General features: G+C 38.7%; 5 protein-coding genes across 7 annotated transcripts; 3 read left to right on the top strand and 2 right to left on the bottom strand.

The window, feature by feature from the left end:
- The first annotated feature begins 243 nt into the window (after positions 1 to 243).
- Positions 244 to 1,161, top strand: LOC117789910 (ATP synthase subunit C lysine N-methyltransferase). The gene is made up of 2 exons (XM_034629087.1): positions 244 to 569; positions 628 to 1,161. Exons 1-2 carry the CDS (start codon positions 302 to 304, stop codon positions 984 to 986), a joined length of 627 nt encoding a protein of 208 aa, XP_034484978.1. The 5' UTR covers positions 244 to 301; the 3' UTR covers positions 987 to 1,161.
- On the bottom strand, positions 1,004 to 4,852 carry LOC117789907 (protein O-GlcNAcase). Its single transcript, XM_034629085.1, has 6 exons — positions 4,523 to 4,852; positions 3,694 to 4,453; positions 2,895 to 3,624; positions 2,761 to 2,837; positions 2,276 to 2,700; positions 1,004 to 2,210 (listed from the first exon to the last, which is right to left on the bottom strand). The coding sequence occupies exons 1-6, from the start codon at positions 4,773 to 4,775 to the stop codon at positions 1,399 to 1,401; spliced, it is 3,057 nt and encodes a 1,018-aa protein (XP_034484976.1). The 5' UTR covers positions 4,776 to 4,852; the 3' UTR covers positions 1,004 to 1,398.
- A 1,155-nt stretch (positions 4,853 to 6,007) lies between these two features.
- On the top strand, positions 6,008 to 6,795 carry LOC117789909 (glutathione S-transferase 1-1-like). The gene has a single exon (XM_034629086.1). It carries the CDS (start codon positions 6,061 to 6,063, stop codon positions 6,691 to 6,693), a length of 633 nt encoding a protein of 210 aa, XP_034484977.1. The 5' UTR covers positions 6,008 to 6,060; the 3' UTR covers positions 6,694 to 6,795.
- Positions 6,796 to 7,198: 403 nt separating this feature from the next.
- Positions 7,199 to 8,516, top strand: LOC117789668. Its single transcript, XM_034628748.1, has 3 exons — positions 7,199 to 7,452; positions 7,552 to 7,707; positions 7,762 to 8,516. The coding sequence occupies exons 1-3, from the start codon at positions 7,330 to 7,332 to the stop codon at positions 8,227 to 8,229; spliced, it is 747 nt and encodes a 248-aa protein (XP_034484639.1). The 5' UTR covers positions 7,199 to 7,329; the 3' UTR covers positions 8,230 to 8,516.
- Positions 8,517 to 8,595: 79 nt separating this feature from the next.
- On the bottom strand, positions 8,596 to 21,000 carry LOC117789667 (actin-binding LIM protein 3). Of its 3 annotated transcripts, none has more exons than XM_034628745.1 (10): positions 20,484 to 21,000; positions 13,586 to 14,589; positions 12,952 to 13,008; positions 12,250 to 12,812; positions 12,014 to 12,187; positions 11,347 to 11,486; positions 11,122 to 11,210; positions 10,296 to 10,362; positions 9,828 to 10,069; positions 8,596 to 9,356 (listed from the first exon to the last, which is right to left on the bottom strand). In XM_034628745.1, the coding sequence occupies exons 1-10, from the start codon at positions 20,485 to 20,487 to the stop codon at positions 9,243 to 9,245; spliced, it is 2,454 nt and encodes an 817-aa protein (XP_034484636.1). In that variant the 5' UTR covers positions 20,488 to 21,000; the 3' UTR covers positions 8,596 to 9,242. The 3 variants fall into 3 exon arrangements, with proteins under 3 accessions (XP_034484636.1, XP_034484638.1, XP_034484637.1); XM_034628747.1 differs by lacking the exon at positions 11,122 to 11,210 and adding an exon at positions 10,546 to 10,652; XM_034628746.1 differs by lacking the exon at positions 12,952 to 13,008.
- Positions 21,001 to 21,109: the final 109 nt, after the last annotated feature.

The raw sequence follows: 21,109 nt of genomic DNA, 5'->3' as shown, positions 1-21,109 counted from the left end.
AAATTAAATAAAGATAATAATTTTTAGAAATTTTGGGAGTTCGATGTGTATAACTTAAATTAATCCAAAAATTCGACAAAATTCTAAAAATATTCTTAAATTCTAAATTAAATTTTAGAGAAATAGAAAAATTTGTTCAAAATATAAAAATGGTCTAATTCTGCGAAACAAGGCTGCCAGCGCGTTTTTTGTTTTGGCATTCTTTGAAAAAGTTGGCAGCATTGCTACTATATGTAAAAAATTAAACCAATCAGCTGTGTTTTGTTGTGCGAATTTGGAAATTTAGAAAAGATATCTGGTCATGGAGATTTTAAATGAAAGTGCTCAAAATACTGTTAAAAAGTCTGGCATGTCGACAGGTGGAAAACTTTTAATCGGCTTAACTGGTGGTGTCGGTATCGGATTGTCCATTGTCTGTGCTTCATTTGTAGCTCCCGCGTTCCGAAAATTCTGTCTTCCTTATGTGCCGGCAACAACAGAGCAAATACATAACGTACTGAGTTTCTTGCCCAAGAATGCCAGCGGAAAACTTCTAGATATTGGCTCTGGAGACGGACGCATCGTTGTTGGTAAGTTATAAGTTTGTCTTTGCGATCGCCCCGTCGTCACTTACGTAATCTTTTCTAGCGGCGGCACAGCATGTTAAAGCCTTGAAAACGGATGGTGTAGAGCTTAATCCATGGTTGGTCTACTACTCCCGGTTGGCTGCACTACGTCACGGCGTTGGAAAGCAATCCCGCTTCTTTCGCCGTGATCTCTGGAAGTTTAATATTAAAGATTACAATTATGTGGTTATATTTGGCGTGGAGCAAATGATGCAGGATCTGGAGCACAAACTGATTGCAGAATGTCCGCACAATGCCAAGATTATTGCCTGCCGCTTTCCCTTGCCGCAACTGGAACCGGAGCGTATCATCGAGGATGGAGTAAATACAGTCTGGTTCTATGATCTAAGCAAACAAACCCGCCATGCAGATAATAGTTGATAATATCCATTAAAATATTTAATATTTAGTTATGTTTTATTGCTTACTGTGCATAGAGAAACTATGTATGTATCTTAAGTTAAATGCTAAATAATGGACAGTCGGCATACGCATTCCGGAGTACCCTAAACTGATTGGTCAATACTAGTAGATTATAAAAGGAGATACACGATAATACAAAAGAAAGTTACCAATGAGAGACACAACGATTAATGCACATACATAAAAAATTCTCACATACAGACAGATATTGAGTTTATCGAACCGATTATAAGGAAACCATGTAGATCAAAAGACAGCAGCAAAGGCAATGATAAAGTTTGTGGCAGTTGCTGAAAAGCTCTCTTCATATTGCCTAAAGAACCGAGCAAGGCGGCTTGAGCACAAGAATGCGAGACCTAAGTCTCGACTGCTAGAATCGTCGTCCCAAATAAATGCACTTACTGATCTCGTTGCGATAAACCTCAATAAATCCAATCTTAGAGTAGAAGCTCATCTGCTCAGTGTCCTGCTCGGGTACACAGACGTGCACACCAAAACATCCATTGGCGCGAAGTGCTGCCAGCAAGACGGTTAGAAGTCGCTTAACGATACCATTGTCTTGCTGCTCCGCCTCCCTCAGAGTTGCGGCGCTTAAGATCGCTGGGAAGGAGCCGAACACTTCCGAGGGGCATACTGCAGCACAGTTGTGGAACCTTTCCACGAATCCCTCTATCATCTTATGTGCTTTTGAGTTGCCATCGTCTTCAGTTTCCAACAAAGTCCTAGGATATTTCTCGCGCAGCTCAGGGAGCCAGCAAATATCTATATTACGTTGAAAAACGTTCACATCCAAGGCACCGCAGGCATAGCCAACAATGCTGTCGGTATTGTCGTACGCCACAACACAAAACTCCGGCTGAAGAGTTAAGTGTGCGCCCACCACGGCGTCAGCAACGATGTCAGCCAAGTGAGCAGGCAGTAGAATCTCATCATCATCCTCATTGCTATGCCACTGCATATACGTGCGCGTACAGATCTTGTTAATTTGAGGTTCATCTGAGCTTCGATATGGTCTTAGTTGATAATAGTTGGCTGTGGGCTGCTCAGGTAACTTGTATACAAACAAATCGTTTCCAGAATCCACAGGCATTAGGCGCTGCAAATCAGCAGACAGTCCACCGCGAAAAACCCACGGTTCCTGATCTCCAGACATGAAAGCCTCTTTCCAGCCTTTACTAAACCCTGGAAAAAAAGTGTCCACAATTATAAAACGGTCTTCAAATTTAGGATTAGGACTCTGCACTTACATGTATAGCTGCCCTCGGTGTATGAGGACATATTTGGAGGAAAGTGACCCAATGCCAGCCACTTGACAAAACCATTAAGTAGCGACAGGGCACCAGAGATGTCCCACACATATGAATACAAATCATGGCTAATTTCCTTGTTCTCACAGTCGGCAATTTTGATCAGCAGTTCTTGAATGCCCGCACAAAGTTTGGCAAATCCCTCGCTGCGCTGTAACCATTCGCTCACTTCGGGCTTGATTGGTTTAACAGCATCACCACTGCCACTGGCGCCAATCTGAAGCATTACATTGCAATTGATTTTAAGCCATTGAAACTCGCTGAGCAACTTGAGGCCACGACTTCCATGCTCAAAGGGTAAATAGAATAGATCACAAAGGAGGTTTAAGTCTTCGAAATTTATCTTAGTCCGGGTAGCTGTTGATCTGAAAATCAATAAATAAATACTTAATACTGGAGTTGAGTTAAATATGTATAACGCTTACTTGGCCTCCAGTTCATCCTCGTCGTGCATTTCGTCACTGGAGACTGGCGATGATGACGGGCTCTCCACATGCATGCTCTGCAATAAAGTTAAATATTGTAAATTTCTTATTTGTAGTTGGCTGATGAAACTCACATTTATATCGTTTGCCGAATCTTCCATGATCACATCATCAGCGACCAACTTAATAGCTTCCTTTGGTGAAATCTGCGAGTTGATGCTGCTGCATTCCATGGGTTCATTGACGCCCGCGCTCAATGGACTCAGACTATTCTCATCTAGCATTGTCTCTACGCTCAAATTATTAATTTGTTCCCTCTTCTCATCTAAAGGGATATCTTCAACGACAGGCGAAATTTCCGTTTTACATGATTGATTTTCAATTGCTTCAATGGCAGCCTCAGTATTCTTAGCAGGATCAAATATATCGCATTTTAACTCGATGGTTTCTTCAACGTTCTTAGCTTCCATAATGGGCACTGGCACAATAGAAATTGGAATCTTTTCGGGTAGCTCAATATTCGATGCAACCGTTGTCGGTATGTGATTTATGATATCATCATTTGTTACAACTTTAGTCGGTGATACCAAAGAGTTCATCACTGGATTAGAGATGGGCGTTAACGTGGAGCTAACTGTGCTGCACACATCAGCCAGCGCTTGCAGCTGAGTGGTGTTCACCTCAGGCACCGTCCGTGTGTTGGTCGACGTTGTTGTTGTGGTTGTGAGACTCATGCAGGTGTTGATCGACGGTATTATAGGGATAATCGGCATCACCATTTCCACTTGAGGCTGCGGCTTGGTAATCGGTCCAAATGCTTCCTTTTCTACAAAGAATTCTGGCAACCATTCCGTTATCGCGTTTCTATATGCAAGAAGACAATAATTAATTAATAATAAATATAAAAAAAGTCAGAGTAAAAGTATATCTTACTTGAGAGCTAAACGTGGATGATATACGTTCTTCGAGAGACACTCGACGGGTAAATCGTCCTCGTTCTCTGTCTCCAGCTTGATATCGGCACTCATCGAGCTGTTCATTTTCGAATCCATGCTGCAACGCGACCAAAACGCCAACGTATGTATGGCAATAAAATTACCATAAAACTCACAATTTGGATTAGTCATTACACCACGTAGATAAGGTATCAACTCTGGCGAGCGACCCGTGTATGGACCGAGAAATACACGTTTCTGATCATAATCATTCGCATGCAGATTATCCCAAATAACAGGCGGGCGACGAAGAATTTCAGTTATTTCCCGTATTGATTCAATAGTTATAATCTTGGATATCACTTTGTCGCCCGTCCACAAAATGTCAATTTCATTGTTCAGCTTGGAGCCCAATGTATTCAGGTATTCCGAATCGACAACGCTTGGAACAGCGCGTGACGCACAGTACTGAGTCGGACAGAAGAGGAACTTTGGATCATTTAAATGCGTATAGATTTCATTGGTAACCGAAACTTGGGCATTGGCGAATGTTTGGAACACTTCCTTGTCTGCCTTCGACAGCTCCGACTCAATATCGTCAAATAACAATGCGTAAGCCTCACAACCGAATTGTGAAACTTGATCCAGTTTACGTTTCAGCGTAGCAATTTCTTTCTGGCTACTGTAAGTCATATCCAAACCCGGCGATAATGCATAATAGAACACAATGCCCGCCTCCTTAGCGGCTGAAATCAGACCTGCGAAAAATAAAACAAATTAAATTGTAACTTAAATAACAAACCATACAAGCATTAAATAATAAGTACTTGATAAGTGGTCTGCTTCTTCAACCGTATAGAGTTCTCGCCAGTATGCTCTATGCTTGTAGTCATCTTTGGGAGCATACATATACGAGTCCATGCCCAGTTTCTTTAATTTGCGAAACAAATCTTTTCGCTGCTCGGTTGTCCATGGTCGGCCGTAAAAACCCTCGATAACGCCGCAAATAAATTGTCGCTGCTGTTCCTGCGATCCATGTTCTAAAGCTGTACATTTTTCCCTCATGTGGCCGTCTTCCATTTTCACAGAATCAGGATAATATCTGAGTTAAAATGATAAAAATCAGAACGTAAAACGCGAATGCGGCAAAATATATATTTACTGCGTGGTTGCCACCCGGTCCAAAGGCTGCCACCCTGCAAAATTTTCCGATCAGGCATCATGTACAATTTTGGGTCAAATGTAAAAATTGGTAACTTTAAAGTTGTTTACCTTTTTCTGACAATTTCTTGATTTTTAAGCTAGAATTTTTTTTTAATTTTTAAAGAATTTTTGTTAGAATTTTGTCGATTTTTTGATATTTTTTTTTAGAATTAAATTTGTAACTTCTATTTCCTCGGGGTGACAAACCTCGAAGCTTTATTAAAATGCTTTCCTTGACTTTTTCTATTTTCGAATTTTAAATTTTTGAAATTTTAATATACTTAAATTTACATTTTTCAGTGTGGCCGCACTCGACCAATAACGCGTTCTAATTATTACTGATGCAGTATTTATTAGCTAGCAGATGTTCTGGTATATTTTAAGTCAAAAATTTTTACGACGTTACTCTTCGTTAGCAATTTGCTCCTCACTTTTATTTTTATTATTTAATTTTAGTCATTATTTTTTTTTTTTTGAAAATATTACCTAAAGTGGTACATTTTGCCAGATCGGAAAATTTATTTGGGTGGCAGCCCTTGGCCCTTTGTTATAAGACGCCGCGCAAAAAAATGCTTATCCAAAACTTACTTATTTATTACTTATTTTATCATGGATTATTCTACCTTAACTATTTGGTAAAAAGTATTTTACCTTGCTTGATACATATTGACTTAATTTCCAATAGAGTGATCTAAAAACTCTTATTACTGGAATTTATTCAATATAATATTTCCTATGATAGTGTCTCCTATCATAGGGAACACATAAAAACAACTCGTTTATACTATTAACAAACATATCAAATATTAAAGAGTGTGTTTATCTGTACTTATTTATGAGTTCCAAATTTCTTGTTTTTGACTTCAGAATCTAACATGGACTTTGGATTATGTTAATTATTATTACAGCATTTCATTAATTTGAAACAGTTCTAGAACATTTTAATTATACAAAAAAAAAAAACTTATTTATTGTAATGATGAACTTTCACAAATCCACAATCTTATCGTATTGAATATAATGCCCGACCGAATTATATGAAGGCAATACTGAGAGATAATAAATATGTTGGTCTTATCAATGCATAGCAGAGTATATAAAGGGGGTCTCCTTGCGAAACAGAAACAGTAACCGATCAACTCGCAAGAAATTCAGTACTAAAATGGATCTTTATTATTCGCCTCTCGCTGGAACTAGCCGTGCCATTCTTATGACAGGAAAGGCTCTTGGTCTTGAATTTAACAAAAAAGAGATAAACGTCGCTAAGGAGGAGCAACTGAAACCAGAATTTGTAAAGATCAATCCTCAGCATACCATTCCTACTCTCGTCGATAATGGCTTTACTTTGTGGGAGTCTCGCGCCATTCTTACATATCTGGTCGAGAAGTACGGAAAGGACGACTCACTTTACCCCAAAGATCCCCAACGACGTGCTCTTGTGAACCAACGCTTGTACTTTGATATGGGAACATTATACAAGTCTTTCGCAGACTATTACTACCCACAGTTCCAAAAGAAGACTGTTGATCCAGAGCTATTCAAAAAGGTTGAGACAGCCCTGGACTTCCTAAACACATTCCTTGAGGGTAAACAGTATGTGGCGGGTGATAGTTTCACCGTTGCCGACATTTGTATCTTGGCCACTATTTCTACTTTCCTAGTAGCAAACCTACCCATTAGCAAGTACACTAATATTACGAGATGGTACGAGAATGGTAGCAAATTGGCACCTGGCTGGGATGAGAATGAAAAGGGTCTGGCTGCACTAAAGGCTTTGATTGAAACCATGAAATAGATTATAGAGGCAACTTCTCAATTCTCAGATTTATTTGAAAAACATAATTAATTATCAATGTACTGTTCACTAAATAAATTTATATAATTTTAAACCACAAAATGAATTGATTTTGAATTCCGATTTTGTTTTTGATAGCACGCTGCAAAGTATCGATAGATTGGCTTGACTTATTGCACTGCTTGCTGGAAACCAAATATTCGATATGGATACATCGCAATCGACAGTTTAGTGGTCGCACTGCTTGCATTTAATAAAATGAAAATTGCCAAATGCAATAACTTTGCCATAAATTAATAATTTGATAAAAAATTTAAAATTCAAAATTAGAAAAAATAAAGGTGTTCATTGTAAAGAAGTTTGAAAGAGAAGTTACAGATCTAAAAAATATCCGAAATTCGACAAGGCTCTAACAAAAATTCTGCAAAAAATTTAAAAAATTCCAACTTAAAGTATAAGAAAATTTAAAAAAAAAATTAATTTTTTTGAAGCTATTGCTCTTGACAAAATACTTAACATGGTTGGACTTGCCAGATCGGGAATTTTTTCTGGGAAAGGTGGCAGCCCTGTCTGCTTGCTAATGTTTTTATTTTGTTTTGTATTCGGCATTTAAACATTCAATTAAAGTGACATCAGATGCAACCTTTTATTGTTATTCGCAACTACCGGGAAGATGACGAGCTCAAATGCCAGGAGCTGGTGCGGGATTACATTATGTCATTCTCGACAAAATCATTCTTTATCTTCTGTTTTCGAGAGGTAAGTCTGAAGCCCAGCTCGGTTCTACGTGACTTATCTATGCACAAGTGCGGATAGATCTTGAAAGCCTCGCCCTAATACTGACCATCTTAATTACAGATAACACTGCAGTTCATAGTCATCACTTGGGCCATATTTTTCATTTTTCTGGGAGTGCCGCTGCTATTCTGCGTCCTTACAATACCCGGCTGCATATTCTTTCTATTCACGAGCACCTACTTCTCCTTTTACGCCAAGGCTGTGGAACTAATGAGGGTAATTAGTAGGGCTGATTGCCAAGAATTCTAAACACGCACTTCCATCTTATAGATGAAGCCGTCACAATCATTAGTCGCCGAGTGCTATGAACCGTTCATATTTCGCTGCGCACCCAACGAGGCTAGTTATCAGATATTTATGGATAATGTTCCATTTGAAGAGGCTTACAAGAATAAATTTCGACGACGCATTGTGGCCACGATTAGTGTAAAGAATCATAATGCCGTATACAATGCGGCCTGGATATATCGTTTTGCCGTTGCTAAGAACTATCCGCTTCAAAAGATCATGGAGCCAATGATTAACCTGGTCTCAAAGAACTGTGTCAATGCCGGCTACGCCTCCCTCGAGTGCACCATATCTGAGTGGCAGGAAAGCGAACGTGACTTCTATGACGATCTCGGCTTTGTCACACGACAAATCTATCACAAACAGATCATCGGCAGCAGCTTGACGGTGATGAAGACGCAGCTGACGTACAATCTACGCACAGATGACACGTTGCAAAAGCAAAACTAGTGCAAAGCAATCTCCTCCAGCAAGAGAATCTCGGAAAAACTGTGAAACATAGAGCAATATATATTTATGTACTTCTAATTACATTCCAGTCACGCGATGTGTCCTGTATCCTCTGCACAATGCCAACGAATTTATGTAACTTCAGAGACACCGCACACAAAATACATTGTATTGTAAAAAAAAGAAATAACGTTTGATGTTGCTTCGTTTTGTCCTGTTTTATTATATCTTGTTTATTCTTTGACATATTCTATTTAAATAAATAAAATACATAGTAATAAATAAAACTTGCAAGTTTTTAGCGTATATTTAATGCCACACATCTAATTGTTGCTCTTGGTTTATCATCTTTATCTTTTGAATTTATTTGTAGGTACATTCATTTCTCATTCTTTGATGCATTATAACTGGATTAGCCACTGTTTATAAAAAGCTTTCATGCAATTCAGGACATGCCTTGGACTGCCAAAGTTTAACTTATTGAAATTTGTATACAATTTTGATACCCCTGCAGAGCTCACATAACTGTCAAGATAGAAATTCCGGAGCTCAAACTGAACAAGATCGGACAGAAATTGTTTTTTTAAATTGATTTTTGATAGGAACATAGCTTCAAGTATGTAGTATGTAGTACTGCAAGGGTATCTATACTTCGACATGCCGAAGTTTGGTTTTAGTACATGTTTTTGGTTTTCTTATAGAATTTAAATAGTCATCAGCGCAACTAATGCTTAAAAAAATAAACTGGAGCTGCCATTGCTGCAGTCCTTATTTCAAATGTAACTATTTTCTTTTACATTTTGTTTCAAATATATATTTAAAGCGTGTTTCAAAACTGGCTGTGAAATTAGCATAGTTTTTTTTTTCTTATCATTTTCTTTTCTTTTTGTTGTGGTTGTTGTTTTGCTTTGCTGCCATTTGTTTAATAGTTAAGAACCTTTTATGTTTAGGTAATTGTTTTAATTTGGTTTCGTCGCAAATAGCCGATCTGGACAATATCCAGGCTTTAACAATTAGAAGAGCTTCACACGTCGCTTAAGCTCATTGCGCCTCCACTGGGGCAGCCTATAAAACTCCGATCTTGCGCACTGCAAGATATGCTCGAACTCGATGTCTGACAAATGACGCTGCAAACAGATACAGATAGAGAAGTATTTAATTAATCAATATGCAGTTAATCAAGTAAATGAAAAATATATAATTCCATTAAATTTGCAAGGAAATCGCTTAAGATTTGACAAAGTTAAAACAGCTTGAAGTTTTTGAAAATGCCTCAACGGAACCGAATGAAAAATATAGACATTGATGAAAAAAAAATTAATTTTCCAATTGTGATGCAATTCGCAAGGAAATTGGTTAAAATATTGCGAAGCTATAAGAGTTTACAGTTTTCGAAAAAGACTCAAGGTGTGAAATAATGGGAAAACATTTTAAGTGATAGAGAAGAATTGGAGCTGAGTTTTCGATTTTTCATAAAAATCGATTTAATGAACTCGACTGATAGTCAAAAAAATACTCGAGCTAAAGTAGATTAAAATCGACATCGCATTTTTAGCATTTTTACATCACCAGTCAAAACAATTGCTTTGTAGACTTACCTCCAGGTTGCAGCGATCAACGTCTGATGGTAGACGATAGTTCGTAATAAGCAAAATGTGATAAGGATAAATTTTGGCAGGCTCGTGCACCAGCATCGAGTGCGCCATGTTGGGCAGACTACGTCGGATGAGTCCTGCCTGCGGATAATGATAGGACAATGCGCCAGAATATGTGCTTGACGCCGGCAAATCTCCGCCCATTAGGGCACGTCTATCGCCCTCAGTAATCGAATCAACTGAAGCTGAGAGAAAAAACATATATATGTTATTATACATGGAGTAACATATATTAGATTCTAGGCAGGATCAATTTTCAAAAAAATTTACGATTTTGGTATTCTTAGTATTATAAATTCTTTAAATAAAATAAACTAAATAAACTACATCAAATAAAATATAAAAATAAACTGAAATAATTAAATTTTTGTTCAATAACTGTTATGTTCGGTCCCTGATTAGCAGACTTACCCTCTGATTTGCCGCAGCTTAGATCTGTGCTATGTGTCTTGTCACCCAGACCTCCATAGGAAAAGTCCTATATAGGATGGCAGAGAGTAACTCGATTAGTTAATGATCAGAAAAGATGAATGCATGCCAAAACCAAAGAAATTAAAAAAGTGCTTTGCTACGAAATGTGTTTAGTTGAACCAGTTAAGAGGAGATGCTAACAAAAATAACCGAAAAAGAAACTATACTACAACAACAAAAGCGTTCTTACAGTGACACCATGCATCGTGACGGCGGCTGATGTTGTGGAACTGAATGTGTGAGAGCGTGGAGCCAAGCCGTATCCGGGTTTGGGCACATGACGCAGGGCGCTCACCACTGAGCCAAAATGTTATTATAATGATGTATGATGATGTATAGTGTACAGAGTTGTTAGTGTAGTGTTAGTTGTGTTTGTTTATATATGGTATGGCAACAAATACGAGTAGCATAGGCAAACACACAGAATAAGTTGGAAATCGAAAATGTTAGGCACAACACAATGAAGCAGCAGACCAACCAGTTGAGTTAATAACAATTTGTTTATGTTGTTAGTTAGAGCCATGACCAGCACCAGCAGCAACAGGAGCAGCAGCAGCAATTAAAGTACAATATGAGAAAAAGACAAATTGATCAAGTGAGCAACAAACAGTTGAAACCATACGATAGTGCTTATAATTCTAAAAGTAAATAGATTAATCGACCGCCACACAAATTGATTTGGTTATAAGCTACAAATATGGCCCAAACAGACAACAGGCAAAGGAGAAGGCCATGGCTAAGGCAGAGTCTGAATTTCAGCACTTACGGAGCTGTAACCGTTGCGTATGTAGGGCGGCAAGGTGGTCGTTTTAAATCCATATCCGGGCTTGGGCGGCGAGCGATAGGAATGTATGGCTATAAACGTAATTGGGCTTAATATAATACACAATTTTTGGCAAATAACAACAAAAACAATAAATTCTCTGCACGCTTAGAAGTAGGTTACTTTCTTTCTAACTCTAGCTCTCTCCTTAGCACAATAAATCTTTACCATTGTAGCTGGGCGCATTGCCCAGAGATTTGCCCAGGGAGCCGCGATAGCTGGTTGAACGATCAAACATCTCATCCTCATAGAAGGGCTTCTGATGATCCAGATTGCGTGAAGGTGAGGCACCAATGGGTGATTCGTATCTAAGCAAGATTAGGAAAGCAATTAACTTGATAAGTACATTTAAATCAGGAATCCTAACGATCATAATGATTTAAAGTACGGATGTCAAAATAAAACTAACTTATATAATGATTTTTATAAAGAAAATCATAAATAATTTATATTTTATTATCGCATTATGAAATTGTGAAAATAATAATAATAAAAAATGAATTTAAAAATACCAAAAATATAAAGATTTTTATTTTTAGAATTTGTATATTTTTGGTTTTTGCCGTTTAAATTTTAATTTTGAAATCACAAATCGAAAATTGCAATTTTACCATGATTTTGAAATAAAAATTTATAATAAGGTATAATATCATAGCATTATTATTTAGATAAAATATATGGTTTTAAATTAATTTATATAATACAAATGAAAAACAATAATACAATAAAATAATAAATTCTGAAATATTCGCATTCATTCAGATAAATGTTTCAGGTTTTTTTTTTAATTCACAAGTCTCATTTGCGACCCCCGGTGGGTATTTATTGAGCTTACCTCAACTTGTATATCGGCTCCTTGGATGCTGAAGGCGTTCGTGAAGCATTACGAGGATCTAGATTATTTTGCTTCCATTTCCTGTACTTGGCCTGCTCTTTGAGGTCCTTTGCAATGACCGAGCCAATGCCCGAGTTGAGCTTCTCCAGCTGCTCAGCCTCGCGTTGCAGCCGTCTGTTTGATTAGAATTTCAATGAGATTTAGTTTTAATTATGATTATGAAAATTATGTCTTACATTTGCTCTTCGCCATTTTTGGCTTTGCCATTGGTCCGTTTGCCATTTTCGCCATTTTCGTTCTCCTCATCATCGTCATCCGAGACGGGCACACCCTTGTAGGTGTCACTGTAGCGTCGCCTGCGCTCCGGATCCGTATAGGGATAGGGCGGTGCTGGGAAATCATCTCTTTCGATCTTGGGCTGCTCACCTGGTGGCGGTTTCTTGGCCGCCGGATAATGCGACAGTTCAATCGGTTCCTCGTTGTTCATACCCGGACTCTTGGGTCGCGGCGTCTCCGAGCGGATGGCATCCACCAAGACCTTCATGGCACTACGCGTACGTGAATGAGGACGCGATGGCGGACGGCTGCCGGCAACGGAGCCCGCATTACTGGTCGTTGCATAGGAGGCGGGCCTATGGAAATGCGGAGACAGCGGTGTCTTGTCATACGGATCGATTGGCTTGCGCAGATAGTGAGGCGCATCTGTCAGATAGCTGTAGGTATAAATGCGCGATATATCCTCGCCAATCGGTCGTCCATATTCCCGCAATATCAGACCCGGACTGACAGTGCGATAATGCTGCAAGAGATCCAAGGATTAGTCTTTAAATTGGGAGCAATGTGTTTGGTGTTGCATGCGGTGCATGGGGATTAATCAAGCTAATTTCAATAAAATTATAAATAATAATAAAAAATAAAAATTATAATAAAAAACAAACCTTGCGGCTAGAGGAATAAAGTGAACCATTAAAGCTCGGTGTTCTGGAGCGGATGTACTGAAAACGAACGGAAAAATCAAACGCAAGCTCAAAAACAAGGTTAACAAATAAAATAATGCAAAAACAAATCATAAAATAATAATAAATTGCATAAGGTGCAATGGGAGGTTGTGTCTCGATTGCGAGTGTGTTTTTGTGTGTTTGTTGTGTGGTGTGTGTGTGTGTTTGGGGTGCAGAGCTGCAACAAATTGCAATCACGTAATATACAAAAAGATTTTCAACATTTTTGATAGAAATAAAAAGTTCATTATTCAATTGTGATTGTTAAAATTGCAAATATACAAACAAATTTTCAGCACTTTTGATTATGACAAAAATTAATTAATTTATTTTGATTTTATAAATTAAATTAAAGCAAATATTTGTATGTAATTAGATTGTCATTTTAAAACTTTACTAAATAAGCGAATCATATCAAGTAAAGTTATTGAAATTAAAAATCAGAATAAATGCAATATTTGATTGTTATATGATTGCAATTTCGAACATCTCTGGTGGGTTGTGTATTTATTGCTGCATTCGAATTAGTAGCAGGAGCAGAGTGTTAAATCTTCCTCTATCTTTCCCTACATACCATGTCGCTGAGAGCACTTGAACTCATGCGATCACACTCGGTGTCTGTGAAGTTGCCATTGGATGCACCGCCCGTGACGGAGGTGGTACCTGGCCTGCCCCCACCGCTGCCATTAAGGATGATGCCGGACTCGGACGGTCCGGGTCCGCAGCGTGGATGCCAAATGGCGCTTCCCTGCAGGTACATTTCCTCGCCATCGCCAAATGGATCGCCGCACTTGGTGCAGCGGGCACAGGTTGGATGGAAGTGATGGTTGTCGCCGGCTTGGAGCACCTTGCCGCTGATGAAGCGATTGCAATAGGCGCACTTGACGCCAAAGCTCTTCTGATAGCACTTCTCGCAATAGGGCACCGCATCCTTGCCCATATACTCGCCATTGAGCACCGCATTGCAGGCCTTGCAACGGAAGCACCAGACATGCCACTGCCTGTCCAAGGCGACCAGTGCCTGACCCTCCTTTAGCAGCTCCCCACAGCCAGCACAATCATTGGGATCGTAATCCTCCTTCAGATGCGCCTTGTGCGACAGAACTCCGCTCGTCACCTGCTGATGCGCCGTCGCCCTCGTTGGACTCTCTGCCGGCGGTGCCGGCGACGTCGTAGCCGCCTGACGTGCCGGCGAACCAGACGCACTGGCTCCAGTGCCGCCCGAGACACACTGCTCGCAGAGCACCTCCTTGCCCGTGTTGGTCACTTTGCTGCCAGACTTGAACGGCTGCTGGCACTTGGAGCACGTGAAGCATTTCTGATGATACGTCTTGCCCATCGTGCTGACCACCTCGCCCTCCACATACTGCTGGCATGTGGCACACTTGGTGCCATACAGTCGCTGGTAGTCGGGTATGCAATAATAGGAGCCATCCTTTGTAAAGAATCCTCCCGTTGCCAAGGACTTCTTGCACTGGCAGCACTGGAAGCACGCCTTGTGGAAATGATTGTCAGCCACCCGAAGAACCTCGCCCGAGCACTTTTTTGTGCATTTCGCACAGTAGATCTTTTGTTTACCTATGCGAGAAATGAAAGCATTGAGAGAAAATTAATAAAGTATGAATGCAATAGCGTAATTCGATTCATTTAATCAACTGATTACGTTCCGTATACGTATACGTATTCGTACACATACACGTATGTATGTATGTGCTGATGTCATATGCATGCATGTGATGCGATAATGCCCCAACCTTGTGCCGTTTTGACTTCTAAGCACAGCTCGGAGCACCAGTTCAATGTGTGTGTATTCAGATTTCTCAAATACGCTGATATACGAGTACTCGTATGTATTGGTGTGGTATGTATGTGACATGTATCTTATGTGACAGTCCGTCCGACAGTTTGTATTTTGATTATGTTCATGAATTTAGTATTTCTAGGCATACTCTTCTCTTTCCTCAAATTCTATACAAAATTGTGTGTAGTTGGCCAATTGGTGACTCATGCGCATAGCAAGCAATTAATCTTATCATTGATAAGGCCAAGGGCGGCATAAACTTGCCAGATACTCCCTACACACACATATATATTCCGTCAAGTGCCCACTTGTATCTGTTCTATGTACACAAGTGTTCAGCGCATTCTGAACAGGTGAAAAAGTTTTCTTGGTTTTAGTTCATATTTGACTTTCTTAGCAATACATATATCTTTATATATAGAGTCCATATATGAAAGAGACAACAAATGAATGAAAAGTCAAAAGATATAGGTTGAATATAAGTATAAACAATATCATCATTATATAGTGGAAATATGTATAGAGAGATACAGGTGTAAATATATATTATATAGTATTTCAAAAATAGCATATATTCAAAATACCTGTTATTAATTCAAATTTCAACTAAGGAAATTATTATTTATTGTTCAACAATATTTTTCATTGATTTTCATTATAACTTCTCATCAATATTAATGTGAAAAACTGACTTTTTTTTAAATAATGAGAAATGTTTACAAAGACTTTCAGTTTTTGTATCTTTTTCTTAGTCAAAAATCTGACTATAATTTATAATCTAAATTTTTTTTTTATATTTTTGCTAATATTCGAGATAGTTACTTTAAAATTTCAGCAGTAAAAATCTTTATAGTCGGATAACACTGAAATTATTCAAAGAAAAACTATAGTGTATGAGAAGTCAGCAAATAAAAGTATATTCAAGAATATAAAGATTTAGTATATGTGAGTTCAGACTATACGTATTATATATCTGTCTGCTATATAGTGTATCGTTATATTGTGCATATACAGAGAGTCAACAAGCGCGAGAATTGTTAAAGGTGTAAAGATATGATATGAGTACAAGAAAACTTTACTTATATAAAAGATACGTGTTGGGACTATAAGACAATCAGTGGAAAGCAAGCGAAATGATCGATAAGACAGTATTAACCAGATAAAACATACTAATAACTAACTGTTCAAGGAATAAAACCATATTACCAATATCTTTCAAAGGTTATTAGCCGAACCATCAAACTCAACAGACGGTTAACGTCTCTTACCATTTTTAGGCTTTCATTTCTATTATGTTTTTTCTTTCAAAACTAACGTTGATAAATAATGTCAACGCTAATAAATATTATTGTTTATAACAGATTTTTGGATCTTTCTAAAATGTTGCCAGACAGGCGTGTAATGAAAGTGGCATTATAAAATCAAACAAAACGAAATGCCGACAATGACGACGGATCTGTTGATTATTTGAAATTCCCATTGGAAAGTCGATTGTTTTTATAAATTAAATAAAACCCAGAACTACTAAGAGGAACAACAAGAACAAAAACAACAACAATACCTGCATTTTTCATGTGAAAATACAAAAATACTCAACGGATATTTTCTATGGAAATAATTTATAGAGACCTTTTGGATATGCTTATTATGAACTGTTTTTTATTATTTTGAATTTGTAGCCTTTTTCGTTGTTTTACGTGTCTTTTGTTTTGTTGGGCTTTGTGCTTTGTACTCCGCTGTTCTCTTTTGTTAGTCTGTTTCGCTTTACGGGCTGCCTCCAAAATAGAATTTATTGATAAGCTTAAGCCCCGCAATGGACGAGAAACAACTACAAAACCGTTAACTAGTCGCATTATAATGGTGACGTATGTCTGATGAATGAGACCCGCACAATCACAATCACACACTCACACACTCACACACACACACACACACACACACACATACAAGCAGAGAGCGGCACACGTATAGATATTACGTATGCGTACATGTATACGTGTTTCATTTCAATTAATTTTATTTATGCTTTTTTGTTTATTATGCAATCACAGACATTTTTTCAGCGTATTTCTCATATTGATTTTGGCATTTTGTTTATTGACTTTTCAGTAGTTTTCCCCCATTTAACAGATCCATGATAATTACATTTGCCACAACTCTAAACAGATCTCAACAAGCTAGCAAAAAAAAATGGCGAAAATTAAATTTTCATGCAAGCTCCTCCAGTTCCTCCCAGAGGTTCCATCAGTTAGCGAATTCGAGTACAAGTCCGAGTATACATCATAAAAGTTTGAGCGCACATTTTTATTGTAATTACGGCAGCGATTTTAGTACCTCCGCTCTGGATGATGTCATCCTCATCGTCATCGCCAGAGAGTCGGCATAGAGCGAGCGAAGCAACCAACCACGAACCGCGAATAGAGTTGAGTTTGAGTAATTTGAAGTTGTGAACGATGGACTGAAACGAGCATGTGCCACACAAACTGGTTACAAACACAACATTCGAATTTGAATTTAAATTTGAATTTGAATCTGAATCTGAGCAACAAACACAAACAAAAGAGACACAAACCCGTCCAGTGACGGAACGGGGGGCAAGTCCAAGGTTAAATTTGTGTTTGCATACGAACATTCAGTCGAGTCTAGATACAGTGAACTAATATACCTAATAAACCTGGTTGAAATTTCTGATTTTTCTGTTTGAAATTTATTTTAAAATCTTGTTAGAAATTTATAGATTTTAAATTGCTCTAAATATTAAATTGTTGCTTATTATTTCGAGTTATCCAGGGGGTGTGTTCACTATATTCAGACTCGACTGTAGTTAGTTCTCTCACGAAAGGTCAACTGCAGGCCAAATATTTAATTAAATTCGACCGCGCCCCGAAATGCGAAACATTCCTAACCTCAAAGGTCTCAATAGATGGAAATTGGAAAAAACTGTGTGACGACCCTGAAGAGGCCAATGCCAACAGACAAAGTAATAGCCAAACATATTGCAGCATATAATGCGCATTAAGTTTTCCTCAGTGAAATGTGCGTCAAATCCCTGACAGTCGCAAAGTGTCAGGATAATGTCGAGGACAATGCAGGTCAAGGCAGTACATAGCAACAGAAATGGCAACAGAAAAACAGGTGACGGTTGTGGCAGTGCCAATGCCATTTTTCAGAACATTTTTACACTTTTTTCCATACAAATGGCTCTGTTTAAGCAGGTATGCGTATTTATTTGTGGCGAAAAGCAATAACATAATCAGATACATACGCATGCTATACATACATTTGTGAAATTACTCATCGAATTCAAATTGCTTTGCAAGTGTTTTATGCTGTGCTACCTGACGTATACGCAATCTTCTAGTTATCTACACTAAATACCCTACACGCAAAGAAATTTTATGAGGGTAAGTTAGGCATGAGAAAAGGAATATTCAATTTTATCTTGAAAAGTAAACAAAATGTCAAAAGAAAATAATAGCTGCTGATATATTTTGTAATTGTTTAAGAAGAGCCGTTATAAAAAAAATCGAATATAAAATAATTATATACATTTCATTTTTATATTTTACTCATCGCAATTTTTATATAGCTTGTTTTTAAAACAGATGAAAAATAATAAAAAATTTTGTCAGCTATGAATTTTTTAAAATTGATTTTGTAGGTTTAAAAATTAGGAAAATGTTGATAACCACTAAGTAAATTTTAATATATTTTTTGCTATGAGCCAACTTAACTATTGGTTCAGGAATTCCTGGTTCTATGGTCTTAAAAAGGGTATCTAATTGTAGTCGAGCAACGAACGGCACTTTTACGGCCTTTTTTGTTGAGTTGTTGTCGCAGCCAAGTTGAAAGTGCTTCCTGTATGCTTATTAGACGAAAAGTGAAAAGCGCAGCAGAGGCAACAAATTACGTGAGTAGATGTTGATGACGCGGCGACTACAAAAATAGCATTCAATTAGTCGAACGGACGTCAAGTCGTCTTGACTATGGCAGATGAAGAGCCGCCACTTTCTATGCAAGTGCTCTGACCTATATAACCCGACCGAGATGGCGGGGAGTAAATCAGATGCAGGCGAATGCAAGAGAAATACACCCGACGTGAACAAATCAACGATCAAATAAATGAGAAAAGTGCCCCAAGTGGGAAGTGGGATGATGGGAATGGATGCCGCCCGGCGGATGAAACTGTGGATATAAACTGTGGACTGGGGACTGACGCTAGGGGGCGCTGCAACTCGTTTGCCCCTTTCGTTTTCATTTGTGTGTGCGCCGAAACGAAATAACGAAAAAGGAAACTAAAAACCACAACGAAAACCAAACCGAAGCCCAATGGAAGTCAATGTGCTCGTCATGAATTCATGTTGAGCATTCGTTGTTGTTGTTGTTGTTGCTGTTGCTGTTGCTGTTATGCTGTTATGCTGTTTTTTATGGCTATTGTTAAGCCTTTTGCGTAGAGATCACTGGTCGTTGAACGGGCACTGAGTGCTGCACATATTATTACAAACGTGTCTCTATATTTGGAGGGGGTGCCCAAGTCAATTAGACATTTTAAGCACGCACACAACTACAAGTGTTTGCTGCCTCAGCCTCTGACTCTGTCTCTGTCGCTGCCTCTGTCGCTGCTCTGCCCAAATGCAAAAGGCAAGAGCTGAGCACATGAACTTAATTAGGGCCACAGAACCGAACCGAACCGAGCCGAACCGGACGAGCAGACTAAAGAACAAGTAATTAATCATTGACAATAGCCATATGAGAGCCCATAACTGTATAAAAGGGCTATGCAATTACAATTACAATGTAAGCAGCTAGAGTTACAATAGGAATCTCAACAGAAATTGGTTCCCAGCTCGAAGCTCATGTCATGCCCAGCGAACGGTAAATTAACAGGTATGACTATGACGACGCCCTAACGGTAACGTGTGTAATTGCAGTTGCCTGCAATGCACTTTGAGTTTTATTATTCGGTCAGGTATTCTCAGATTCTCTGATATCTCAACGCAATTTGGGGCGCTGTCGGGCAGTCGCAAAAATAAAAAAAATAAACAAAAAAAAAACTTGTTTTTACAACAACACTGACGTCATCGCAGCTGAGAACCAAAATGGGGAGTGGACGAGACCGCCAATCATCTGTGGATGTATGTGTACGTGAGTGTGCATGTGTGTATCTGTGTGTTTTTGTGTGTAAGCCGCACAGAGTTGCCCTCTCAGATGACGATGGGCTCTACCAGCTGGCCAATATTGATTAACAAATGCATGCATACTCGACACACCGACAGTCACAGTTACAGCGACAGCGCAACTTGACTGGTTTTTCCTTTTTACTCAACCCGTGCCATAATACGCTACTAATGCGATAATACCATCAAGTAAACTAAGTATATACATGTATACATCCACACACACACACACACACATGAGTTCAAGCATGAGAATGTACAACACGCACACAGGAGTGCCCGAAAGCCCAAAGAGAGAGCGAGTGAAAGAGGCAGAGAGGCGAACCCAGGCCACCCTCTTTCACTGGCGCTCGTAGTCTTTGCCTTTGCGCAATTTTGTTCGCTCACACACATATACAGCGAGACAGCCATACAGACTACGTGCGTTCTTATGAATGTATGTGTGTAGATAGATAATCGTGTTCACTGTCGGCATACAACTACAAGCAACTTACCCATAGCGAGATACTGCTATGCTCTTCACACTTGCGCCAGTAAAATGGGGGAGGGAAATACACGGATAGAAAGCACAACAACTACAGGCACACAGGTCACCACTACTTTTGCCTTCCCCTTCACTTCACTTCACTACACTGCACAAACAATTTTTCTTCTGCTTAGATTTTTATTTTCTATTTGTATCTTTCTCGTATGCATTCGCAATTCACGTGTATTTCATGTATAAATTGTAGGTGGCTTGCGATTCGGAAACAGAATTTCGTGTGAGTGTGTGGTACATATGTATCTACATATATGTTTGTCGCGAGCTCGATGAGTATTCGGCTTTTCTGCATTCACAAATGGTATTTGTGTGCAAATTACCGACAAAATCACAGTAAAATTTATGGGCTTTTTAAAATAAACTTCTTTCTATGGCTGCTTAGCAAATATATTCCAATTTGAAGCTATCAAAAAAAAACCCCGCGCACCAACAAACGACACCGACAAGCGACGACGACGACAGCAACAAAACGACTAAAAATCCATCTCAAATGCGCCGCAAAGAGAGAATATCTTAGATACAAATAGGGATGAGCAGGCAGTACTATCGATTACCAGAAAATATTTATCGATATCACAG

The sequence above is a fragment of the Drosophila innubila genome (assembly GCF_004354385.1).
Source record: "Drosophila innubila isolate TH190305 chromosome 3R unlocalized genomic scaffold, UK_Dinn_1.0 2_E_3R, whole genome shotgun sequence".
Lineage (NCBI taxonomy): Eukaryota > Metazoa > Arthropoda > Insecta > Diptera > Drosophilidae > Drosophila > Drosophila innubila.
This window is presented reverse-complemented; position numbering and strand designations above follow the sequence as displayed.